Genomic DNA, 27,475 nt, shown 5'->3' with positions numbered 1-27,475 from the left:
TCTGAGTGTCCTCTTTTAAAAAGAGTCTATTTAGATCCTTTGCATATTTTTTTGATTGGATTGTTTATTTTCCTTTTGTTGAGTTGTATGAGTTCACTGTAAATGTTGGAGATTAAACCCATATCGGAGATAACATTGGAAAATATGCTCTCCCATACAGTGGGCTTTCTTGTTGTTTTGTTGATGGTTTCTTTTGCTGTGCAGGAGCTTTTTATTTTGATGTATTCCTATTTGTTTATTTTCTCCTTAGTCTCTCTTTCGCTAGGATCTGTGTCTGTAAAGATATTGCTACGACATATGTCTGCAATTTTGCTGCTTGTGGAGTCTTGTAGGATTTTTATGGTTTCCCATCTTACATTCAAGTCCTTTAGCCATTTTGAGGTTTTTTTGTGTGTGTGTATGGTGTAAGTTGGTGATCTAGTTTCATTATTTTGAATGTATTCGACCAAATTTCCCAGCACCATTTACTAAAGAGGCTGTTTTGACTCCATTGTATGCTCTTGATTCCTTTGTCAAATATTAATTGAGTATAATGGCTTGGGTAAATTTCTGGGTCCTCTATTCTGTTCCAATGGTATATATTTCTGTTCTTGTGCCAGTACCAGGCAGTTTTGAGAACCGTGAATTGGTAATATAGTTTGATGTCTGGTATTGTGATCCCTCCAACTTTGTTCTTCTTTCTCAGGATAACTGTGGCTATTTGGGGTCTTTTTTTATTGCAGATGAATTTTTGGAGAGTTCAGGGCCTCAGGGGGGAGAGGTCAGCCCACAGACCATGAACACGGAGGGTTGATGCATGATGCTTATTGACATTCACACTTTTGGGTTTCCACAGGCCACGTGAGGCCCAGGGATTTCTGGGGAGATGGAGTTCTCCTGCCTCTCCTTCTGGCAGCCTTATGCAGGCTTGGTCTTAAATGGGGCCATGACTCTGGAGACTCGTTGGCGACCCTACTGAGCCGCCACAGGAACTGCACCATCGCCATCCACATTGCTCACAGGGCCTGGGAAGAGCCCTCTGGCGGGAGCTGCTGCTGGAGAGGCTGGGGTGGAACCCCATGCAGATTCAGGCCCTGCTCCCAAAGGGAGAAGTATGGGAGAGGAGTGATTGCTGGAAAGTCCTGTCACCCCGAGAGATGCTCACACCCCTCCAAGGGTACCCCCAGGACCTTCCTCAGGAGTTTGGGGTTTGTTTTCTTTTGAACCTATGGTGGTGGGACTGTAGTTTCTATAAGCAACACACCTTCAAAGGGGCAGCAAGGGGCCCAGGCTGGGGTTCCATGGGCCAAGTTCCTACGACCTGGGTGAATCCTTCTGTCCATATTGGGCCTCAGGTCCCATTGGTGATCTGAGAGACAGGGACAGGTCCAAGTCAGCATGTGGTGTCACCTGTGTGTACGTATGAGTGTTTACTAGTGGCCCGGTGCAAAAAAATTATGCACGGGGGAGGGGGTGTTCCTCAGCCCAGCCTGTACCCTTTCCAATCTGGGGCCCCTCGAAGGATGTCCTACTGCTGGTTTACAGGGATTGGGCCTAAACCAGCAGTCAGACATCCCTCTCGCAATCCCAGACTGCTGGCTCCTAACTGCTCACCTGCCTGACTGCCTATCTGATTGCCCCTAACCATTCTGCCGGCCGGCCTGCTCACCCCCAACTGCCCCCCCCCCGCTGGCCTGCTCACTCCAAACTGCCCCCCCTGCTGTTCTGATCACCTCCAACTGACTCCCACTGACGGCCTGCTTGCCCCCAACTGCCCCCCCTGCTGGTCTGCTTACCCCCAATGGCCCCACCCCCCACCAGCCTGATCACCCACAACTGCCCTCCCCTCTTGGCATCTAACTGCCTCTACCTCAGCCTCGCCACCATGGCTTTATCCAGAAGAACGTCTGGAAGGTCTCCCAGTCTAATTAGCATATTATCCCTTTATTAGTATAGATCAGGGGTGGGCAACCCCTGGCACAAGTGCCAAACATGGCACACCAGTAACTTTTGCTCGCACGCGAAACCCTCTCTTATAATCTTCCATTTACAATTTTTGTGAACATTTGAATGACTTAAATGTTAAATTACAAGGAACTGGCAAGACAGTTGATGTTCTGTTTGGTTGCATAAAGGCTTTTAAAAAGAAACTGAAGTCTTTAAGAGGGATGTGGATGGTGAGAGATTTAGATATTTCCCAAACCTCAAGAGGCACATCAAAGACCTCCCAAAAGATGACAGAACAGACTGTCATAGCCTTCAAAAGCTGTTTTTAAACATCATCTAGTCAACTATTGAGCAGTTCTTCTCAAGATTTGCGAAATTCAGAGAACTGGAAGAGACAGCAAAATTCATGAGGTTTCCAGACAGCATGAAACTGGAGGAACTAAACTTACAAATGTTTTCATGGATAGACATGGCTGACTTTGAAATGCAGTTGATTGAATTTCAGAGTAGCTCAATTTGGAAGCAGAAATTTATTGACCTTAGAGTTGACTTGGAAAACATTGAAAAATAATTAGAGACAGGAATACCAGAGGGAAGTGACAAAAACGAACTACTGAGGACTTGGAATGCCATTCCAGAAAATTTTTTCTGTTTAAAAAACTTTGCAACAGCATTACTCTCCATGTTTTCATCCACATACGCTTGTGAATCTTTGTTCTCAGTGATGAATTTTGTTAAGTCTCATAATAGGAGTAGCCTGACGGATGAAAGTAGTAGCTCGTGCATATCTCTGAAGGTCACAAAATATAAACCTGATGTAAAATCTCTGTCATCAGTGATGCAGCAGCAAAAGTCCCACTGATAATATCAAACGGAGTCATAAAGTTTTCTGTTGGACTATCAGTGTACATATACATTAAAAAATAAATGTATTTTTCATCATCATATACTGTGTTTTTGTCACTCGAATGAATTTTATTATTTCTTCAAGGTTCTTCACATACATACACCTTAAGAGATATCTAGTAGGCATAACATGTTCTCAAAAACTTAGGGTTGGCAGGCAGAAGAATATTGAGTCAGAGATTCTGCTAGTTTTGGCACTCACTCACAAAAAGGTTGCCCACCCCTGGTATAGATAGAGGCCTGGTTCATGGGTGGGGGCTGGCTGGTTTGCCCTGAAGGGTGTCCCAGATCGGGATGGGGGTTCCCTTGGGGTATGGGGTGGCCTGGGTGAGGGGCCTGTGGTGGTTTGCAGGCCAGCCATGCCCCCATGGGGTGAGGGTCCCAGCTGGGGGAGTGTGGCCATCCTGGGTGAGGGACTGAGGGCTGTTCGCAAGCTGGTCACACCCCCTTCAGGGTGGGGGTCCCCACTGGGGTGTCTGGCCAGCCTGGGTGAGGGGCTGATGGCTGTTTTCAGGATGGCCACACTGCCTTTAGGGTGGAGGTCCCCATTGGGGTGCCTGGCCAGCCTGGATAAAGGGCTGATGGCTGTTTGCAGGCTGGCCAAACCCCCAGTGGGAACCCTCACCACATGAGGGTGTGGCCAGCCTGGGTGAGGGGCTGAGGGCCATTTTCAGGCTGGCCACACCCCCTTCAGGGTGGGGGTCCCCGCTGTGGTGTCTGGCCAGCCTGGGTGAGGGACTGATGGCTTTTTGCAGGATGGCCACACCACCTTCAGGGTGGAGGTCCCCACTGGGGTGCCTGGCCAGCCTGGGTGAGGGGCTGATGGCTGTTTGCCAGCTGGCCACGGCCCCCAGTGACCCAAACTCCCAGCCTCTCTTCTTTTTTTTTTTCAGAACCTCCTTGAGCAGAGGGAAGCAGATATCTGGGATTTATTTATCTTCTATAATTGAAACTTTGTAGCCTTGAGCAGAGCCCAGGGCCAGCCAGGGTGGGTGGGAAGTTTGGCTTCCTCCATCGCCGGGGGCAACCCAAGCCTCCTTCTCACTCCAGCTCTATGGCTGCTGCCATCTTGGTTGGCTTAATTTGCATACTTGCTCCTGATTGGCTGGTGGGCGTGGCTTGTGGGTGTAGCAGAATGACACCCATTTGCATGTTTCTCTTTTATTAGTGTAGATGTGTGTCGGTGTGTGTGTGTGTGTATGTGTGTGTGTGTGTGTGACAGAAGACCAGGGGAGGCTGCAGAGCACACAGAGAGGGTCAAGTGGCCTCCAGACTCAGGCTGTCTGCCTGACTTCACACACCTGCCCCACCCCCATGGCTCATGGCATCCTGGGCACTTTCGCTCACCCCTCAGTGGTTGAGATCCCACAGCAGCTCCTTGCACCTGGTCAAGAGCTTGGGATCTTATTGCCTGTGGGTTCCCCACAGCAGCCGGGGCCCTTCTGACCTGAGGTGCTGCTCACAGCAGTCAGGCTGGGACCTGCCGGTTAGTGGACCAGGCTCTGTCACCTTCATTTCCCTCTCTCCTGGGCCTCACCCAGAATTCCCTGAGCAGAGTTTGACACATTGGAAGTGCTCAATCAGAGGGACCCAGCTCCCTCTGTGTCCCTTTGGTGAAATCAGCTTAGCCTCTGGTGTAACTCTGAATAACTGTTTTCTCTCACAGGAAGCCTTTGGTTTATGGAAGGAAAAACGTCTCAATGCTTCTCTCGTAGTGGCCAGGGCTCCTTGACATGGGGGAATATTTGCGAGCCCAGTAAGCGTGGCTCCTGAGGTGGTGGAACTGGAAAAGCAGGCTGTACTGACCAAACTGATGCAGAAGTACCCAAGGGCACTTTCAAACCCCAGGTGGTTACTGGAGCCCATACCCAGGAAAGGGAGAAATGATATCTTCAAGGCAGGCATTCCACAGCACCTGATCCCCTAGGGCAGTGGTCAGCAAACTGCAGCTCGCGAGCCACATGTGGCTCTTTGGCCCCTTGAGTGTGGCTCTTCCACAAAATACCACGTGGGAGCGCACATGTACAGTGCAATTGAAACTTTGTGGCCCATGAGCAGAAGTTGGTATTTCGTGGAAGAGCCACACTCAAGGGGCCAAAGAGCCACATGTGGCTCACAAGCTGCAGTTTGCTGACCACTGCCCTAGGGGCAGGAGGAGTCCACAGGAAGGTCACCCAGAATCCAGCTGAATCATGACCATCAACAGGCCATCGTACCGCAGATGTACAACTGAATTGGCACCACCGTGGAGAGCACTACCCACCATCTGCTGTTCACGTAAACAGATTTCTGTGCCCAAATGTAGGTGACTGTCCTCGTGAGATGCCTCTCTGGGCTCATTGACTGTGTCAAGGACTCTGACCTTTAGGGAAAAGGGAAAGCTGCCAGGAAATATCTTGGTGCTATCTCACTTTTTGGTCCTGCTAATTCCTGGGTTTTACAGAGAAAATATTTTAGGAGAACTGGTTGTTTGGGGCTCCCATCTTTTTGTTGTGGTCAAACTCAGAGAACACTTCAGCATCACCCAGGGGTCCTTGTGGGCGGTCTGGGAGCGGGCACTGAATGATTGCCAGAGGGTGAATAACCAGGCCTGGCCTCACTCACAGTGAAAGGGACATCAGACTTTGAAAGAAAGAGGCTGTCTGTCCTGGCAAGTGACTGGTCTGCTGTAAAAGTGTCCCTGGGCTCATGAGGGCTTGTGTTACACATGTCACATAGCTACCTCGTGACCCAAGAACGGATCTGAAATACAGCTCTGATGGAAAAGTGATGGGTAGAGGTTTTTTGTGCTTTTTGTTTGTTTGTTTGTTCGTTTGTATTCTGTGTGAGCAATCTTTATTTGGGTCCCTTCTAGCAGGGCTACTAATAGTTGTTAGCTGAGGGTGATGGGCTTTCTCCCAGGCATTGACTGGAATGGCCAGTCTTCTGAGTCAGACTGGCTCTGTCGTACACTGCTTAGCAGATGGGGTGGCCCGGGTTCTAGGTGGGCCTCTCTGCAAGGCCCCTGGAACTTGGACTAGAGACACTCAGATGCTGATCAGAAACTTCCTGGCATCATAGGGAGATCCGTGAGTAAAGACCCTCCTGTTTCAAGTTCCATGACTAATATAAGGTGATTCTCCCAAGGTCAGAAGCCAGGCGGTTCTGTCTCCTGACCAGTAGGCAAGGATCAGGGAAGCAGATCTTCCTGGGCTTGCCTCAGGACCCCCTAGCCCAGCCATGGGCAAACTACGGCCAGCGGGCCAGATCCGGCCCGTTTGAAATGAATAAAACTAAAAAAAAAAAAAAGACCGTACCCTTTTATGTAATGATGTTTACTTTGAATTTATATTAGTTCACACACTCCATCCATGCTTTTGTTTCAGCCCTCCGGTCCAGTTTAAGAACCCATTGTGGCCCTCGAGTCAAAAAGTTTGCCCACCCCTGCCCTAGCCAGTTCCTTGCCGAGGGTGTGAAAATGAACGAGGACAACTGGGACAAAAGCCTGTCTGGAGCCAGGATTTCTAGCCTCCTCAGGCTCATTCTGATGAGGTGTTTGGCATGGAAACAGAAGAACACGGACTCACAATTCTCATTGGATTGTTTATTCTGTACCATGAAGTTTTTGCCTTTATTAAAGCGGAAATAGATTCATGGTTACAAAGCCTGTGACATTATGGGCCTGCATTGTCCTTGAACTGTTCACAGACTGAACACTTGTTATCTGAGGAGCCCTCCTGCTCCTCCTCAGCCTGGTCAGGGTCCTCTGATGGAGTCATGACTGAAAAGCCAGCGATCAGTGTGGAATAGCAGATGTTGTACAAAGACATCACTGAACCTTGTAGTGGTTCATTTGGGGGGGTAGGGGGTAGTTCCCCTGTGCCGCTGGTTCCTGCAGTAGCCCTGGGCACAAGCATGACATTACCAGATGTGCCCTCCCCACATGAACCACTTGCTGCACTTGGGCACTGGACCTCCCTGGCACTGCCCATGGGCTGAGGAACTGAGAACTCGAATGTCTGGTTAGCATTGGTTCCCCAATCATTCTTGCCTGTCTCCTGAGCCTTTTGTTTGGCTTCTTTGCCGCCGTTCTTGTGGTGTGTTCTTGGGGAGTGTCTTGTGGGGGTCATTATCTTCTTTCTCTTTGGGGGCGTGGCACTGGTCCCTGGACAAACGGGCATCACCTGGTTACCTTGTGTTGTAATGTTCTCGAGGAGCCAAGGCTTGCCTCTCTGGAAATTACAATTTCTGTAGATCTGAAACAAAATTAATTAATGTAGTCACTTGTGGAGAAAATATACCTATTTGACATTAACTGGCCACTCAGAGTCTTTACTCATCCCTGCAGGTTATCTCTAAGGGGGCTATAGTTTCAAATGAAAATCTAGTTTCTCATCTTTTGATAAATACTGTATCATGTGAAAAAGGGTTAGGCCCTGAAATCATGACCTTTCAGTATATTGTTCTGCTGGGTCCACTAGGAAGATGTTTGAGAAACAGGGAACGTGGGAAACGGGAGGACTTTCTACTTTACCATCATCCTGTTCCCTGCAGAGCAAACTGAAGAGTTGCCTGGGCATATTTTGCAAAAGCCATGGCGGTTCAGCAAGCAGATGAAACTCTTCAGGCTTTTTGATTCAAAGATTTGCTCCTCGCCCCTTCGGCAAAGAATCTCCCGCTGGAAAAGATTTTCATCAATGATCACGGTGTCTCCATCATCATTCCAGCACACAGACGAGAAGGCCTCGTCCTCCACTATCCTCCAAAGCTTTCTTGGGAAGGACAGCCCAAGAAGAATGTTGTTTCCTTCCACGTTGGTGGTGCCTTGGTTTGGGTCCTGTGGTTGTGGGTTGTCTTGGGGGATTGGACCTGGGCTCGGACCTGGGCTCTCTTCTTGGTCCCCCTGCCTCTCCAAAGGCTCCCTTGGACCCACATGAGGATCTGGTGATGTATCATATTGGACCATTATTGGTGGTTGTCCATCTTCTGATGGAGCCAGCTTGGCTTCTTGCATCTCAGGAGTATTCTGATTAGCCATGTTGATGCTCTACATCAAAAAGCACTTGGTACCCAGGATCCTATCACTTCAAAAGTGGGGTCAGAAATGCCTTTGGTCACAGCAGTGATGCCCTATATATACTGTCCTCAAAATTCTAGAGTCTCTGTCGTGGGGCAACCAGCTGCTTAAGTCATGTGATGTCACAAAGGTGACTTATGGCTGCTCTGGAGTGTGGGCCTTGGCCAAGTATAGGGGAGTGGACATCGGTAGGGCCCCCATCTTCTCTCTTTTCTAATACTATAGAGAAATAGTGTTCAGGTTAATAGAAAAGGTGTTCATATGCTGCCAAGAAGATTGTTTCTTGTTGCTAGTTCACTGGATGTGTTGAAAAGTCACTATCCTATCTCCATTCCCATCCCTACAGAAGGGGTGCAGGCGGTTCATGGCCTCTTGGTTGCTCAAGGGCAAGGCCCTGGTTAGTCCTAGCCTGGGCAACCACCAAGACTGCCTGGGTCAGATAGGCCCCTGGGGGACTGTGTCTCTCAGAAAATGGTGGTTTGCCTAGTCTCAGTAGGTAGCCCCCCTCTTCAATGCACCCCTCACAAGCTTCCTGCTTTGTCTCTTCCAGTTGTGCCTACTGATTGGCAGGTCCTGCTCAGATGAGCCCAAAAGAGAGTCCTATTGTCTTAGCCCTGGGTCCAGTTGTCCCTAGAATAGGGCTGTGCTTCAGCACAGGTGGGAATGTTCTTCTCATTCCTCAACCTCAGTGCTACCCAAAGCACCTGAGAGAAGATGTTAAACACCGTGTTGCAGTGGGAATGGGCAGCCACACCCTCTGATGTCCTATGGAGCCCCCTCTTGAGTTTGGCTTGCCACCAAATCACACCACTCTCAGGTCACAATAGCATTGGCTTTAGTTTCTATGTCTTCCACATAGGAACTCTTCTCTCTACCCAAGATGTGTTCACTTTGGGGCACCTGCATGTGTTTTCTCAAATCACCCTCCCCAGACCCTCAGATTCAGACTCCCTTGAGGCCTCCCCTATGCCTCATTTCCTTTCTTTAGTGCGGTGGGTGGTCTTTGGCTTTCCCAGATTTCAGGCTTCCCACTTCCAAATTGGATCTCCTTTGGTACTTTCCCTTTTCATTGGTGATTTGTGGTTAGGCACATATTCAGCTCTGGGGAAACAAAGCATTCCACTCCCTCACTCTGAAGCCAGCCCTGTTCTCCTTGCCAGAAGCCCCCCGGCCCACCCTCCCCCCCCCCCACACACACACACCTGTGTGTTCGTCTTCTGCCATAGCCTTGAAGATAGGTACATTGATCATTTTGTTTGCTCTTGGGTTAAATTCTTTTCAAGAACCCTACACAGACTCACTACTAAGTTGAATTCCATCTTGTTTAGCTAGCTGTGACTGAAGGAAGCTGATATGAAAATAATCATAAATATGTAGTTGAACGTAGATGAGAGCCTGGGTGTGGGATGGCACAAAAGCAAAATTCAAGTCATCTTCACCATAGAGGAGAGGATACTACAGTGGTTTCGGTGATCCATGTTCTCTAGCTGTTTTGGGTAACTTTGGTCTTAATAATCACTCTGTATAGGGAGATGGAAAGGCACCACCTGCACAGGTCCTAGGTCCTGGTCCCAGCTTTGCCACTAAGTGCTGTTATTTGTCCTCTCTGAGGGTCGTTCCTTTGTTCCAAAAGGGAAGCCAGAGGCATTAGGGAAGAAAATACTCCAAGGTGCTTCTCAGCCTAAAGATGAGCCCCAAGTCTAGATTCAGGTTCAGTCCATGGTCTTTGTGCTTCTAAACAGGTTTACAAAGCATTCATTCAAGAATCAGTTTATTCTTGGAGGACATGCCCTAGAGAATTAGAATGGCTGGCTTTTCAAAGGGAAGCTCCTAGTGTCTCTGGTTAAACAGCCAGCTCCCTTCGGTTGCCTACCAAAGTATTGTTCCTTAAGCGAGTTTTTTAAAGGCTGAAAAGGAGGTGTCCTTGTGGCGTTTGCTAGCTCATGACTCTGCTAATGGCTTATGTAAAGGGACTTGCCCATTTTATTGGAAGGAAATTGGAGAGAAGCCTCTGGAAACCAGAGTCTGTCATTTTGTGGGGAAAGGGTGTTTATTTGATGTTTTAGGCACTCTTGAGTCCCGAGGTTTCTAGAGGATCTTCGATTCAAGAACCACCAAATTTCCATTGTCGTGAATAATCTAGGACATCAGGCTCATTCTTTCCTTCTGAAGATGAAATTTTCACACTGTTGACTTCAATGGAGTTGAAGAAATGCATTATGGAAATAGCCTCCCTCTGTAAGCCTGCTCAGTCCCAGAAATTCAACCCTGGGTCCCACAATCACCAGTCAGACAGTATTTATTAGGCACCGTGCTCAGGACCCTTTGACAGAGGTGATTGGTTTGTTCTTCAGAGTTCCAAAGGCCCCAGAGATGACCCGTGTGTGTTGCCACCTTATGAACAGAGTCCCCAAAGTCATGTGACTACAGCACAGCACATCACAGCACAGCTGACTGGGCTACCAATACAGCCGCACCCTAGGGAAAAATGATTTCGGTCCTGACCTGGCTGTTGCATCTGCATAGCCTTGCAGCCATAGAGAAAGTACTGAGCTCTGGTCTCTGGGGCCCTTGAGGCTGGCCTGGTTGCTCAGAGTAGATAAAAGAGAGCCTTGTGGTTCTGAGACCTCAAGCCACTCCCCCAGAGCTGCTGAGCAACCTCACTTAGACACGTGAGCCTCCTCTCCAATGCCAGCCTTCCAGCTGTTCCCTTGTCCTCCTCCCTTAGTCCAGTGGCGCTGCCATAACAAAATACCACAGACTGAGTAGCTTATAGACAACAGAAATTTACTTCCTCCTGTTCTGGAGGCTGGAAGTCCAAGAATAAGGTGCCAGTGTGCTCCAGTGAGGGCCCTCCTTGCTGTGTCCTCACATGGTGGAAGTAGCGTGCATCTCTCTGGAGACTCTTTATACGGTGCTACTCCCATCCCTGAGGGCTCAACCCTCATGACTTAAGCACCTCCCAAAGGCCCAACCTCCTAATGCTGTCATCTTTAAGGGTTAGGGTTTCAACATCAGCCTTTTAGGGGGACACAAGCATTCAGATCGTAGTACTCCCTTCTGGGCAGTGCCCTCCTGACCCAAAAACCCATGGAGGGTCTTCTGCTGTGAGAGACTCTTCTCTGCCTCAGCCCAGTCCAGGCCCTATCCCATAAAGCTCCTTGTGTATTACTGCCTCTCCTGGGCATATCTCTTCCTGGATCAGCCCCCTATCCATAGAACCCTGCAGTTTGCTAATGAGGTCCTTTGCAATTATATGGCTGCCCCTTAGAGGCTGACGGTTACAGAACCCGAGGTGCACATTTTTCAAGGGTCAATTGGGAGGGCCTCAAAGGTTGACAAGGCAGAAAAAAACCACTGAGTTTTTGGACTCCAAACTCACCAATCCTGATTCACTGCCTTTCATTCTAATCTACAACCTGAAACTGTCCACTACAGGCTGCTTCAACTTCAGCAGGAGAGGTGCTGGATGGAAGCCAGCACAGCTCAATGAACAGGCCATGGACTTTTGGACTGTTGCAGATTTTGGACATCCCTCTGTGGAGTCTGAATGTGTCAAACACCCTTAGTGCTGTCCTGCACTATCTGTGTCCCTTGCAGGCGCCAAAGATGAAGGACTTGATCTCTAATGGAACCCAGTGAGTTGGATTTGCTCATGGACACTGCATATCTGATGAACATGATTGCACTCCTCACTCGAGATACCTGTGGAGTTTTCATGTGGAGCTGGGTCCATCGCAGTAACTGGGAGCCCTCCACGCACTTTGACTTGTACCTCCTCTATGGAGGGTCCTCTGCATTGACTTGTCCTGCAGGACTGGCCCTATTAGTTGCAGTTTGCAACAAGGATTGACTGTCTGCTTCCTGCCCTCTCTCCTGGTGCTCACACCAGTATTTACTGAGTGGTGTCCAGAAAGGCATGGTCCTTTTCCCTGCCCCTCACTGGAGAATCAGACAGGATGAAAAGTGTTATGGTAACCCCTTTTGAAACTTGTGGAACTTCAGAATTTTGTCCTAACCACTTCCTGAATATGCTGTGTTTTTCTGATTCATTTGTATAACAATGTTTGTGAAAATGCTTTTGTCCCTCTGCCTACAACATTTCCAGACGAAGGGACTGGGGAAAAAGAGGAGGTAAGGAAAGTAACAACGGAAAGTTTGCTTACTGAGTGGGACATGCTGATTTGGTAAGGATGGAGGAAAAACCAAACCAACCCCTGGGGAGGGCTTATTGATCTAGGTTTTCCAGAACTGCTCTTGGAAGCTTTGCTTTCCTCCTGAGAAAATCTCACCATGCTGCTTTTGCAAGTGCTGGGAATACAAACTAACTGCTGAGCCTGGGAGCACAGCACACAGTGTTGACTAGGACACAGCCAGGTGGGCCCAACTCTGGCACTTTCCACAAACAACACCTGTACAGGCTGTCCACTCTGGTCATGGACAGCCTAAACTGTTTGAAACTGAATGCTTTCACCATGCTCCATGGATCCCAGGGGACCCCCTTCTGGTGCTCTAGCTCAAAGCTGGGACTCCAAACCTCCCACACTACACTGCACTTCCCTCCAATGCGTTTGACTCAACTGCTAAGTGGCAGAGGCACAGACAGAGAAGTAATAGAATGAATTCCTCTCACACTTTTGGTTACCTATGCTTCTGTTAAGCTTCTTTTCTCTTGATTATCTGCACTTTGAATATGGTATTTTTAATGCAGATTTTGTTTTGGTTTTTGTTATTTATCCTACTTGATGTGTTCAGAGCTTCCTGAGTGTGTGCTTTCATGTCACTCATTGATTTTGGCAGATCCTCAGCGATTACCACTTCAAATATTTGTCCTGTTCCTTTCTCTTTCCTCTGTCTCTCCTTTTCCATTTATAGATACTTTACAGCTTCTGTATTTGTCCTACATATCTTGGATATGTTCTTCCACTGCTTTCATTCTTTGTTCTCTACATTTCAGTTTTGGAAGTTTCTGTTGACATTTCTTCAAGCTAGCTCATTGTGTTCCCAGCTATGTCCAGTCTATTGATGAGTTGAACTAAGGCACTCTTGACTTCTTTTCCATTTTTAATGCACAATACAGTGGCATTAAATACATTCTTATTGTTGTACAACCATCACCACCATTCATCTCCAGAATTATTTTCCTCTTGCAAAACTGAACTCCATACCCATTAAACCATAACTCCTCATTGCCCCATCTCCTCAGGTCCTGATACCTACCTTTCTAATCTCAGTCTCTATGAATTTGACTACTATAAGTACCTCATAAAAGGGGATTCATACAGCATTCATGTTTTAGTGTCTGGCTTATTTCCCTTAGCATAATGTCCACAACACTCATCTGTGTTGCAGCATATGTCAGAATTTTCTTCCTTTTGGAGGCTGAATAATATTCCATTATATAACATTTTGCTTATCTACTCATCTACTGATAGACATTTGGTTTGCTTCCATGTTTTAGCTATTATTAACAAAGCTGCTCTGAACATGGGTATACAAATATTGTTTGGAGACCCAAATTTCAATTCTTTGGGGTATGTACTCAGATGTAGTATTGCTGGATCATATGGTAATTGTTTTCAATTTTTGAGGAAGTACAATAGAGTTTTTCACAGTGCATGTATCATTTTACATTCCCACCAACAGTGCACAAGAGTTCCAATTCCTCCAAATCTTTGCCAACACTTGTATCCATCCTGCCCTAGCTGGTTTGGCTCAGTGGATAGAGCATCAAGGGCACATGCCAGGGTTGTGAGCTCGATCCCCAGTAGGGGACATGCAGGAGGCAGCCTATCAATGATTCTCTCTCTCATCATTGGTGTTTCCCTCTCTCTCCCACTCCCTTCCTCTCTGGAATCAATAAAAATGTGTTTTTAAAGGTGGGTCGCCATCCTAATGGGTATGAGGTAATATCTCATTGTGGTTTTGATTTCTTTTTCCCTAGTGATCAGTGATATTGAGGATCTTTTCATTTGCTCATTAGCCACATGAATATCTTCTTTGGAGAAATATCTTTTCCATTCCTTTGCCCACTTTTGAGAAGGGTTATTATTTTCTCTTGCAAAAGTGAGATGGGTCTATGTATACTGTCATGGGAATATCCTGTAGCCAAATTATTAAGTGGTAAAGTATGTAGCAAATCAATATGTATGTCATGGGTAATACCACATATTTCATAGCACATTTGTGCATGAAAAATTCTTATATAAGCTATGACATCATATACACCAATATGTCACTTATGGTGACCTCTGAGCAGGAGGCTGAATTTTGGAGGAATTTTTTTAAATAATTCAAGAAAAGCGATTTTAAGTATAATAACGTTACATGCAATAAACATTAATATTTCAAGAAAAAGTATTTTAAATATATTACCAAAACTGTATTGACATAGTATAATATCACAAAAGTTGTAGGAAATATTAAAAATCTGCAAATAACAGGATTATTTCTATTATATTCTAAAATATTTTTTGCCTCTGGCTCTGTTTTGGTTCATCAGTTTATGTTGTACATTATATTCCACAAATGAGTGAGATCGTGTGATATTTATCTTTCTCCGACTGGTTTATTTCACTCAACATAATGCTCTCCAGCTCCCTCCCTTCCATTACAAAAGGCAAGAGTTCCTTCCTCTCTACAGCAGCATAGTATTCCATTGTATAGATGTACCACAGTTTTTTAATCCGCTCATCTGCTGATAGGCACTTAGGCTGTTTCCAAATCTTAGCTATTGTAAATTGTGCTGCTGTGAACATAGGGGTGCATATATCCTTTCTGATTGGTGCTTCTGATTTCTTGGGATATTTCCCTGGAAGTGGGATTACTGGGTCAAATGGGATCTCCATTTTTAATTTTTGAGGAAACTCCATACTATTTTTCACAGTGGCTGCACCATTCTTCATTCCCACCAGCAGTGCACAAGGTTCCTTTTTCTCCACATACTCGCCAGCACTTGTCATTTGTTTATTATAGCCATTCTGACAGGTGTGAGATGGTATCTCATTGTCATTTTGAATTGCATCTCTCGGATGATTAGTGGTTTTGAGCATGTTTTCATATGTCTCTTGGCCTTCTGTAGGTCCTCTATTGAAAAGTGTCTACTAGGTCCTTTGCCCATTTTTTGACTGGATTTTTTTATCTTCCTTTTGTTAAGTTGTATGAGTTCCCTGTAAATGTTGGAGATTAAACCCTTATCAGAGATAATATTGGCAAATATGTTCTCCCATGCAGTGGCTTTCTTGTTGTTTTGTTGATGGCTTCTTTTGCTGTGCAGACACTTTTTATTTTGATGTAGTCCCATTTGTTTATTTTCTCCTTAGTTTCCATTGCCTTAGAAGCTGTATCAGTAAAGATATTGCTAAGACATATGTCCAATATTTTGCTGCCTGTGGATCCTTCTAAAATTTTTATGGTTTCCCATCTTACGTTTAGGTCCTTTATCCATTTTGAGTTTATTTTTGTGTATGGTGTAAGTTGGTGGTCTAGTTTCATTTTTTTGCATGAATCTGTCAAATTTTCCCACACCATTTATTGAAGAGAGTATCTTGACTTCATTGTATACTCTTGCCTCCTTTGTCAAATATTAATTGAGCATAATGGCTTCGGTTGATTTCTGGGTTCTCTGCTCTGTTCCATTGGTCTATATGTCTGTTCTTGTGCCATTACCAGGCAGTTTTGAAAGCAGTGACTTTGTAATATGGCTTGATATCTGGTATTGTTATCCCTCCAACTTTGTTGTCCCTTGAAACAGCAAGGATGGACCGGCTCCCGGCACTTCTGAGTGTTAATTTTGTATCCTGCAGCATTGCTGAATTCATTTATTAGTTTTAGTAGTTTTTTGAAGGAGTCTATGGTTTTCTATGTACAATATCATGTCATTTACAAATAATGACAGTTTTACTTCTTTTCCAATTTGGACGCCTTTTATTTCTTCTTCTTTTCTGATCACTAAGGCTAGCACTTCCAATACTATGTCAACCAGGAGTGGTGAAAGTGGGCATCCCTGTCTTGTTCCTGTTCTCAGGAGAAATGGTTTTAGCTTTTGCTCATTGAGTATGATGTTGGCTGTAGGTTTGTCATATATGGTCTTTATCATGTTGAGATATGCTCCCACTATTCCCACTCTGCTGAGAGTTTTTATTAAATATGGTTGTTGGATTTTGTTGAATGCCTTTTCTGTTTCTATTGATATGATTATGTGATTTTTATCTTTCAATTTGTTTATGTGATGTATCACATTTATTGATTTTGAATATTGTACCAGCCTTGCATCCCTGGGATAAATCCCAGTTGATCATGGTGTATGATCTTTTTAATATGTTGCTAGATATGATTTGCTAATATTTTGTTGAGGTTTTTAGCATCTATGTTCATCAGGGATATTGGTCTGTAATTATCTTAATTTGTAGTGTTTTTATCTGGTTTTGGAATAAGGATAATGTTGGCCTCATAAAAAGAGTTTGAAAGTGTTCCTCTTGGATTCTCTGACATAGTTTGAGGAGTATAGGTGTTAGTTCTTCTTTGAATGTTTGATAAAACTCCTCTGTGAAGCTGTCCGGACCTGTACTTTTGTTTGGTGGGAGTTTTTAGATTAGTGCTTCTATTTCATCAGTTGTTATTGGCCTACTCAGTTTTTTTAATTCTTCCTGAATCACTTTTGGGAGATTGCATTTTTCTAGGAATTTGTCTATTTCATCCACATTATCCATTTTGTTGCATATAATTGTTCACAGTATTTTCTTACAATCCTTTGTATTTCGGTGGTATCAGTGGTTACTCCTCCACTTTTGTTTTTGATTTTATTTATTTAGATCCTCTCTCTTTGTTTCTTGATGAGTCTGGCTAATGGTTTATCAATTTTGTTTATCCTTTCAAGGAACCAGCTCTTGGTTTCATTTATTTTTTGTATTTTTTTATTCTCCATGCTATTTATTTCTGCTCTAATCTTTATTATTTCCTTCTTTCTACTTACTCTGGGCTTTTCTTGTTGTTCTCTTTCTAGTTCTTTAAGTTGTAAGGTTAAATAATTTATTGCTGATTTTTCTTGTTATTTGAGGTATGCTTGTAGTGCTATGAACTTCCCTCTCAGGACTGCTTTTGCTGTGTCCCAGAGATTTTGGGTTGTTGTGTGTTCATTTTCATTTGTTTCCAGAAGGTTTTTTTTAAAAATTTCTTTCTTGATCTTGTTGGTAACCCATTCATTGTTTAATAACATGCTATTTGGTCTTCATGTGTTTGGATGTTTTGGGATGTTTTTACTGTAATTGATTTCTAATTTCACTGCATTGTGATCTGAGAAGATGCTCAATATGATTTCAACCTTCTTGAACTTTTAGAGGCTTTTTTTGTGTCCTAACATGTAGTCTTTCGTTGTGAATGATCCATAAGCACTTGAGAAAAATGTATATTCTGGTGCATTGGGGTGAAATGTTCTATAAATGTCTATTAAATCCATCTGATCCAGTGTGTTCTTTAGAGTCTCTGTTTCCTTGTTAAGTTTTTGTCTGGAAGATCTATCCAGTGCAGTCAGAGGGGTGTTAAAGTCCCCTATTGTATTGTTGTTAATCTCTCAGTTAAAGTCCTCTAGAAGTTTTTTTTATATATATTTAGGTGCTCCTATGTTGAATGCATATATGTATACTAGGGTTATATCCTCTTGTTGGATCAGTCCCTTTAGTATTATGTAGTGACCTTTGTTGTCTCTTGTGATGACCTTCAATTTAAAGTCTATTTTGTCAGATATGAGTATTGCTACTCCAGCTTATTTTTTTATTATTTTTTATTTGCATGGAAAATTTGTTTTCATCCTTTCACTCTCATCCTGTGTGTGTCTTTTGTTTTGAGGTGGGTCTCTTGTAGACAACATATACTTGGGTCATCTTCTTGTATCCCTTCTGCTACTCTACACTTTTTGATTGGAGCATTTAGTCCATTTACATTTAGGGTTATTACTGATAGGTACTTATTTATTGCCATTATATTTCTATATGGCTAGGTTTCTCTCTCTGTTTCTTCTTCTCGTTATAGCAATCTCTTTAGCATTTCTTATAATGCTGGCTTGGTGGTGATGTACTCCTTTAGCCTCCCCCCCCCCTTTTTTTTGTCTGGGAAGCTCTTTATTTAACCATCTATATTGAATGATGGCCTTGCTGGACATGATAATCTTGGTCTCAGATCCTTGCTTTCCATTACCTTGAACACTTCATGCCATTCCCTTCTGGCCTTAGAGTTTCTGATGAGAAATCAGGTGTCAGCCTTATGGGCACTCCTTTGTAGGTAACAGTTTTCTTTTCTCTTGCTGCCTTTATGATTCTCTCCTTGTCTTTAATTTTTGGTATTTCAATTATGATGTGTCTGGGCATGGGTCTGTTTGGGTTCTTCTTGTTTGGGGTTCTCTGTGCCTCCTAACTTGTGTGACTTTTTCCTTTACCAGGTGAAGGAAGTTTTCTGCCATTATTTCTTTGAACGCCTTCCCTATGCCTTCCTCCCTCTCTGCCTCTTCTGGCACACCTGCTATTCTAATATTGTTACATTTCACATTGCCTCACAGCTCCCTTAAGCTGTCCTCCTGTTTTTTTATTTGTTTTTTCTTTTTGGTTTTCTGATTGAGTGATATTTTCAACTCTGTCTTCTAATTCACTGATTTGATCCTCAGCTTCCCCTAATCTGCTGTGTATTCCTTCCAATGTGTTCTTTATTTGTGTTATGTCATTCTTTATCTCAGACTGTTCTTTTTTCATAGTTACTATATCTTTTTTCATGCTGTTGAGCATCTTTACCATCATTACTCTGAACTCTGTTTCAGATGAATTTCTTATCTCTGCTTCATTTATCGCTTCTTCTGGAGAATTCTCTTGTTCTTTCATTTTGGGATTGTTTCTTTGTCTCCTCATTTTCGTTGTCTGTTTGGGTTTGTGACTATGTATTAGGTAGATCCGCTACATCTCTCAATCTCTAGTGCAGGACAGTGTTAAAGGATGTTTCTGACTAATTAGATCAGGCAAAGACTCAAAGACCCCAGAGACTGCCTCTGCCTATAGACTGATAGGATTCTGACTTGATTTGCCCCCCAGGCAATCATCCTCAGGTGTGGCGAGAGTTTTTTTCAACAGCATAGGAAGTTGCTACTGCCTGGAGGCTAATTTTTATTTTTAGTCTCTTAAGTGGCCTCAGGGCAAGGTGTTTTCCAGTAGGGTATGTCAACTCTCTTCCTCCCAGTCAAGGCAAATGTGTATGTGGGAAAGATGTCCTCTGCTGCCTGAGGGAATGACTCAGCCCAGGATATTTGGGATGTCTGCCTTCTGAGTTCTATTCCCCGAGTCCCAGTCCTGGGTTCTGCCCTTCCAGCCCCAGTCCACTTCACCCTCCCTCTGCCAGAGCACAGGGTGGGTGGCTCCACAGGGAATTTTGTGTGTTGGCCCTTTTAGAGGGTGCCTGAATTTTCAGCTGTTACTCTCTTGCAGACAGCGCTCCACTGCTTTTCACAGCTAGATGTTATGTGGATACCCTCCTCAGTTTTGGTGCTCTTTTTTGGGGGGCCTAGCTTGGGGATTATACCCCAGAGTTCTCAGTGGAAACCCCCTACACCTGAGATATCTCCCCAGGACTTCAGTTTCTGTCTGTGGGCACCCAGCTAGCCCTTTCACGCCTCCACCCCTCCTACCAGTCTCTATGCAGTCTCCACTTTCAGTCCTCGGGTGTCAGGGTTCTCTCCTGTGGTTTTTCTGTTTATTATTCAGGAAGTTTTTCTATATTTTAGTTGTAATACCAATTTGTTCCTGGGAGCATGTCTGTGAAGCATCTACTTACTGTGCCACCATTTCTTAATCCTCTCACATTTAGGAGGTATTTTGAAAAGGGAGAAATTATGATTTATTTGTGTTTTTCAAATTTTTTGCAAAACAATATATGTGACATACGTAATATGTAATATATGCAATATATAGTAATTTTTATACTATAAAATATCTACATAAAACTAATAATGGGATTAGTACAATAGAAATAAATTCTGATGCGGTTTGGCAGGGGCCCTCTGTTCTAAGTAACCCAGGGATCCAAGCTGCTTTCATTTGTAGTTCCCCCATCTCAACACAGAATCACCATATTTTCTGATGAACTGAGGGAGAGAGCATGGTACTGGCATGCTGCCTATCAAATGATTGGATGTGACAAACAATGCTTCTGCTCATGCCTCAGTGGCAAAGTGTTGTCATGTGGCCCTTCCTAACTACAAGTGAACTTGCAATTTAGGTTACTCTGTGTCCAGAAACAAGAGCAAGAGAAGATATGGACAGGAACTGAAGTCCCTTCCACTCACCATTACAGTGTAGGAGCTCATCGTAAAGCAACCATTATTACAACAACCGTCTTCATTGTTTGGAGTACGTCCTGTGGTCAGATTTGCCATAAAAGACTCTGAATTTTTAATTCCTGCTATGGGACAGATGCCTTAAAATACAGAACCACATCTAATTGTAAGAGGGTCATGTAAATCTCAGCAGGGAGGCTTCGTCTTCTTCACTCAGTAGCGCCTTTCTGCACTTCCCTTTGCTATACCATCTATAATGTCAGTAAGCTGAGAATATTCTCCTCCCTTTGGATGCATGGTAAAATTTTAACCTGTGTGTCCCTGCTACCCTACATCTGACTGAACTTGCCTAAACACCTGCACAAGTGTCATTAGGCTCCCTGAAAGCCAGGACTTTCTTGTGGGACAGATAACAGACAAGAGACGGTGGGAGGGTGGTATATGTATGTGTATATATATATATATATATATATATATATATATATATATATATATAGAACCTTAATATCCAAATAGACTGAATGGCAGAACAACTGAACAACCAAACAGCCAGTCACTATGATGTGCGCCGACCACCAGGGGGCACGTGCAGATCATGATGGGCATCAGTAGCATGTGGCAGAGCACAGAACATGGTGGGCATCGATTGCAGCGGGATGGGGGTGCAGGTGAGCAAGATTGCCAGACCAAGGCGGGACGCAGCTCGCTGTCATTGGGGTGAGCCTCAAGCGGTTACTGAAAAGTTTTTGCTCTCCTGCACTGCGGTCCCACCTGCCACTCTCACCCATGCCCAGTGCTGGCCCTGATATCTCGGTGCTATCAGCAGGTGCCAGCAGGAGCTGCCAGCCCTTATTACCCCTCAGAGCTTCTCCACCTCCCCCTGCTCCTGAGGGGCAATTGGGGCATCAGCCGCCACTCACCCACTGATGGACCCAGCCCTGCTTGCACCCACTGCTGGTGCCAGCCCCAATCACTCCACGCAGTCGATGGGTGTGAGTGGGCCAGCACCGTCAGCGCATGGGAGTGGTGGGTGGCAGAAGTGTGGCTGCTCACAGATGGAGGCCAAGGCAGGAGGTGCTGAGTGGGGGCACGGAGGATGGGCCGAGACCCACCCCTGTGCCCACTGCAGCCTTATGGACCAAAGTTCCTTTCAAGGTGCACGAATTCATGCACTGGGCCCCTAGTTATGTTATATTTTCAAATTTTACTTAACATGTCCACCAAGGAACCATTTCTCATCTCCTAGGAAGATTCCAGGGTGTGTTGCTGTTGTTGTTGTTGTTTTTAGGAATTTGGCTTCAGTCCATGTTTGCTCCTCATACACCATTTATACTGAAGCATTAGTGTCTGATTACCTCAATAAGGTTTCATATACACATGTGTTCAGCTCCCAGCTTCCAAGAAGAATCCCATTAAAGACCTATTACAAATACCAGAGTGGCGTCATAATTCCTCTTTGTAAGTTTATGGTTACATCCCAAGGCCGAGCAGAATATAGGCACAATCATATTCTACTCACAGCCATTTGGAAAACAGAGTGTGTTGAAGACTCCCAGGGAGGGAACAACTGGTATCTAAACATCATGGTCTAAAGCAGTGGTTCTCAACCTTCTGGCCCTTTAAATACAGTTCCTTATGTTGTGACCCAACCATAAAATTATGTTCGTTGTTACTTCATAACTGTAATGTTGCTACTGTTATGAATCGTAATGTAAATATCTGATATGCAGGATGGTCTTAGGCTACCCCTGTGAAAGGGTTATTCAACTGCCAAAGGAGGCGCGACCCACAGGTTGAGAACCGCTGGTCTAAAGTAACACTGCATTTCCAGGGCTGTGGCTATCAGATGGGAAAGCAAATCTTGGTTCTTTGAAAAGAAAAGCAAGACTGACAAATTTTTAACCAGCCTCATCAGAAACAAAGAGAGAAGACCCAATAAATAAAATCAGAATTTAAAGAGGAGAAGTGACACCAAAGAAATACAAAAAAATATAAGAAAATATTATGAACAAGTATATGCCAACAAATTGGACTGTCAGGATGAAATGGATAAATTCCTAGAAACATACAATTCTCCAAAACTGAGTCAAGAAGAATTAGAGAATCTGAATAGACAGATTACAGCTAGTGAAGTTTAAACAGTAATCAAATAACTCTCAACAAATAAAATACTGGACTGGATGGCTTCACAGGTGAATTTTAACAAACATTCAAAGAAAAACTAAAACCTATCCTTCTCAAACTATTCCAAAAATATCAAGAGAGAGAAAATTCCCAAGCTCATTTTATGAGGCCAGCATTATCCTAATTCCAAAACCAGATAAAGATACAACAAAGAAAGAAAATTATAGCCAATATCCCTGACTGGCAGCCATTACTGTTTGCTCCACCCTGGTGATTCCCTAAGACCCCACCTCATCCAATTAACAACCCCACCCAAGCTGTCATTGCTCAGGCTAAAATCAAACAAGCTGAAAATGGGCCAGGGAGCCCCAAACTTATCAATAAAAAGCCTAAGACCCAGCAACAGCACCAGTCTGCCTTGCTTCATAGCTGGGCCTAGTTTGGACATTTCCAAACCCCATACAAAGAGGAGGAACCTGCCAATCTCTCTGTAGCTCTGCTGGGTGGCCCCAGGCAGTGGCTGACTTTGCACCTCCCTAATGACCCAAGAGCCAGTGTACCCAATGGTCAGTGTCAGACCCTACCAGATTACAACTGTTCACATCCATAAGCTACACACTCAAGGGGCAGATTCAGTGAACAGCAAAGCCCCACTGAAGCAAGTCCTACAACATAAGAGTGTCTCCTGCAGCTCTCCCACTGTAGTCACAGCTGGTTCTCACAGCCAATTGGCCTGGAGGTCAATTACTCCCAGTGACACCAACAGTAATCAAGTCTCAACTACAAGACTGTGCTCACAGCCCACAAAGGGGTGAACCCAGAGGGCTTAGCTCAGGTGACTGAGTAGGCTGAGCCACTGGGTCCTATAGAAGACCTACTATACAAGGCCACTCTACCAATTCAAGGAGACATAGCAGCTCTACCAACACATAGAAACAAACACAGGGAAGCAGCCAAAATGCAGAGACAAAGAAACATGTCACAAATAAAAGAAATGGAAGAAAGCAAACTACTGGATATAAAGTTCAAAACCACCATTATAAGGTTACTCAAGAATCTTCTAGAAACCTCCAAGGGACTTAGTGAGATTTTCAAGGATCTTAGTAAGAATATAAAAAAAAAGGAAAAGGACCAGTCAGAAATTAAGAATCACTGACTGAAATAAAGAATAATATACAGAGATTCAAGAGTAGAGTAGATGACTTTGAGAATCAAATCAATGATTTGAAATATGAGGAAGCATAAAACACCCAACCAGAAGAGCAAAAAGAAAAAAAAATCCAAATATGAAGATAGTGTAAGGAGCCTCTGGGACAACTTCAAGCATACCAACATTCTCATTATGGGGGTGACTGAAGAAGAGAGAGATCAAGATATTGAAAACCTATTTGAAGAAATAATGACAGAAAACTTCCTCTACCTGGTGAAAGAAATAGACTTACAAGTCTAGGAAGCACAGAGAGTCCCAAACAAGAGGAACCCAAAAAGGACCACTCCAAGACACATCATAATTAAAATGCCAAGGGCTACAGACAAAGAGAGTATCTTAAAAGCAACAAGAGAAAAGCAGTTAGTTACCTACAAGGGAATGCTCATATGACTGTCAGCTGATTTCTCAGCAGAAACTATGCAGGCAGAAGGGAGTGGCAAGAAATATTCAAAGTGATGAATAGCAAGGACCTACAACCAAGATTACTTTACCCAGCAAAGCTCTCATTTAGAATTGAAGGTCAGATAAAGAGCTTCACAGACAAGAAAAAGCTAAAGGAGTTCATCATCACCAAACCAGTATTATATGACATGTTGAAGGGTATTCTTTAAGAAGAGGAAGAAGAAAAAAAAACAAAAAGATAAAAAATATGAACAACAAAATGGCAACAAATATATACCTATCAACAATTGAATCTAATAATCAAAATAAACAAATAAGAAATGTAATGAACAGAAGAAACTGGTGAATAAAATAAAATCAGAGGCATGGAAATGCAACAGACTGATGATTCTCAGAGGGAAAGGGGTGGGGGGAGGGAAGAGATTAAACAAAGATCTTATATGTATTACCTATAGACACAGACAATAGGGTGGCAAAGGCCTGGGGCAGGGTGGGAACCGGGTGGAGGAAGGCAATGAGGGGGAAAAAGAGGGACATCTGTAATACCCTCAATAATAATTGTTTTTTAAAGTGGGGAAAAAAGTAACCAAACAGAAGGCATTAGTGTGTATCAAATCCACAGGTTGAGATAAGGACAGCAAATGAAAGAGAAGGGAATTCAGTGGCTAGGAAAGGTCAGGAGGAGGGATGGAGGATGGGTCAGACCTGGTGTAGGTCCAGCTGCTTAAAGGAGCCATACTAGGCCAGCCTCTGAGTCTTCCTGTGGCTATAGCTCAGGGCTTATACATGGGAAGAGAGCACTGGGGACTTGGAGCTGCTCACACACAGGCATATTCTTGTTGACTCTGGCCTCTACATACTGAAACATGCCTGTTGTAATGGCCTTCCCCACCTGCTACGCTCCATCCTATCCCATCCTATGCTCACACGGCTCAAGCTTTGCACCCACCAAACCATTCAGTTGCTCATTCTTTTTCATTCACCAAATAATGCAAAGCAGCTTTTCTAGAACAGACGCTAGGGCCACAGAGCACCCAACACATTTCCCTACCCCCACTTTCCTGGTGCTGAAAGTAAAAAACAAACAAACAAACAAACAATAACAAAAAACCTCAATGAACACACAGTGGCAGCAGTGCTAAGACAAAGGAGGCATAGAGGCTGGGGGAGCCCTGAGAAGGGTCCGCCTGACTTGGCCTTGGTGTGTGGGACAGGGCTTAGTAACACACACAGTTCTACATTTCAGAATGCAAAGCAGGAACCTAGGTTTGAGCCAAAAGGCACATGGTATTTCCTTTCATGACCGTCACAGATCCAGGGGTGATCCTGTGAACTAAGCAGGCCCATCAAGATCTCTATAGGCTCTCTTGCCCAGTGATGACAAGAAATCAGCAGCCGAAATTGTTATAGGCAGCCATATATGGGCCACAAGGGGAATAGGCCTTTGGATGAATAACAAAGAGAGTCAGAAAAAAAATTCTGAGTGCTTGATGATACTGTGGGGCCTGCCCTATCGTTGGACTTCCTGTTATGAGTTAATAACTTTCCTTATTGTTTAAAATTTTAAAAGTGGGCGTAAGGACATTGCAAGCTGAGACCATGGACAAAGGCCAAGAAACCGTGGTCGGGGGAGGGTTCCACAGTGCTGAGTTATTAGCAGTGTTATAGGGCCTGAGTGGCAACTCTAAGATTCAGTAAAGCAAAAGCTAAGAGGCCAGTACCCAGCCCACCCAAGGTAACTCAAGGCAGACTTGGAGCACAACTGCTCTGACTTCAGTCACTGAGCCTATTATCCTGGGATCCAGGCCATGTCTCTGTATGGCTGGTAGCCTCTCTCAGAAGTCTCATGCCTCCCTGACCCCTCCAGACTCAAGAACCTGGCTTGTCAAGGCCCAAATCCTGCTCCTCCACTCCAGGTCTGCAAGCTCTGGTTAGAACTCTACCAAGCTCCTATTTGGGGAGGTGTTAAAAGGGAGGAGTTGGGGAAGAGAGTCAGGCAGGTGGCTAGAGATGAAGCTAGAGCCAGTGGGCTAAACCTAGGATCTACAAATATTCTGAGATGCAAGCTACAGAGCTTTCATTTGATCCCAAAGGCAATAGGGAGGCCTAGGAGAGTTTTAAGCTAGGAATAGACATGTTGAGATGTATGCTTTAGCAAGATCTCCCTGGCATCAGGAGGTATGATTAAAAGCTATGTTAATTAATGTCTGAATTAGTCCCTATGTGCTTTGAAACTGAATTCAAGGCCAGGGTTCCTGATTCAAAACAGACCTGAGCTGAGAGGGCCCCTGTTGGCTTTGGGAGATTTCAGCTCAGAGCTGACCTAAGGACTTAGCTAGGGTCTGACTCCTTATTAAGGTGGTCTTTTGAGGCCTGTAGCATCTGAATGCCCTGGGAACTTCCCTGGGAAGGGAGGATGGTCCCTGAAAACCTAATTTCTATTTTTGAGGTCTTCCCTACACTTCAGAAAGAGGGCTTAGCTAAGTAGCACCATTCATCTGAATACTTGTGTACTAGTCAAGGTCATTCTCCTGGACTATTCTACATGCCATGGGCCTGCGGCAGAGATTGCTCTCTGCAGTTGCTATGTCCATTTCCCAGAAGAAGCTGTATTTTGCTGTTTTCTATTGCCAAATTGAGTGTGAGCCTTTCTACATTTTGGCTATGTGCCAGTCTCAGAAATCTCCTGGGAGGAGGGGGAGTGGGTGATATCTGAATGTGAAAAGCTATAGGAGTCTCCAATCATGTATTTTCTGGACACTGACTCACAAGGGTACTAACAGTAGGTATTGATTTGGTTACTTCTCTAAAGAATGAAAATACCAAGGGAAGTTATAGGAACAGAGCAGTGGGTTCTCCTCCTATGCACTATGTGGGTACTTAGGCCAATGCCCAATGCTTTCTGGCATGAAGCTACCTACCATTTTCTTGTATTTGCCTGAAACTGAACCCTGAGGACTATCAATCCTGAGGCCTAACAGGGCATTAGGTAGGGAAAGCAGCTTTAAAAAAAATAATAGAGGTGAAATTCATGTAACATGAAAATGAACAATTTAAAGTGGACAATTCAGTAGCATTTAGTATATTCACAATGCTGTGCAACCAACATCTCCGCCTATTTTCAAAACATTTCCATTGCACCAAAAGAAAACCATGTGCCCATTAAGCCATTAGTTCCCATCTCACCCCCAGCCCCTGGCAGCTGGTAGTCTGCTTTCTGTCTCTGTTTATTTGCCTGTTCTAAATATTTCATATAAATGGAATCATACAATATGTGGACTTTTGTATCTGATTTCTTCCACTTACAGTAATGCTTTCAAGGTTTATCCATGTGCTAGTATATATCAGTACTTTATTCTTTTTTAATTTAGATATAATTGACATATAACATTATATTAGTTTCAGTTATACAACAATGATTCAATACTTGATTCTTTTTTATAGTTGAATAATATGCCATTGTATGGCAATATCACATTTTAGTCATTCATCCATTGATGAATGGGTTGGAACCCCCTGGACATTTGGGTTGTTTGCA

The 27,475-nt window shown here is 44.2% G+C and overlaps 1 protein-coding gene and 1 pseudogene across 1 annotated transcript; one reads left to right on the top strand and one right to left on the bottom strand.

Moving 5' to 3' along the window:
* The first annotated feature begins 865 nt into the window (after window positions 1-865).
* LOC118653334 lies at window positions 866-4,759 on the top strand (annotated as a pseudogene).
* A 1,726-nt stretch (window positions 4,760-6,485) lies between these two features.
* On the bottom strand, window positions 6,486-7,849 carry LOC118654336 (heat shock transcription factor, X-linked member 3-like). The gene is made up of 2 exons (XM_036305668.1): window positions 7,346-7,849; window positions 6,486-7,067 (listed from the first exon to the last, which is right to left on the bottom strand). Exons 1-2 carry the CDS (start codon window positions 7,847-7,849, stop codon window positions 6,486-6,488), a joined length of 1,086 nt encoding a protein of 361 aa, XP_036161561.1.
* Window positions 7,850-27,475: the final 19,626 nt, after the last annotated feature.

The sequence above is a fragment of the Myotis myotis genome, unplaced genomic scaffold (assembly GCF_014108235.1).
Source record: "Myotis myotis isolate mMyoMyo1 unplaced genomic scaffold, mMyoMyo1.p scaffold_m19_p_4, whole genome shotgun sequence".
Taxonomy (NCBI): Eukaryota; Metazoa; Chordata; class Mammalia; order Chiroptera; family Vespertilionidae; genus Myotis; species Myotis myotis.
The sequence above is the reverse complement of the archived record's forward strand: the minus strand, read 5'-3'. Positions and strand labels throughout refer to the sequence as shown.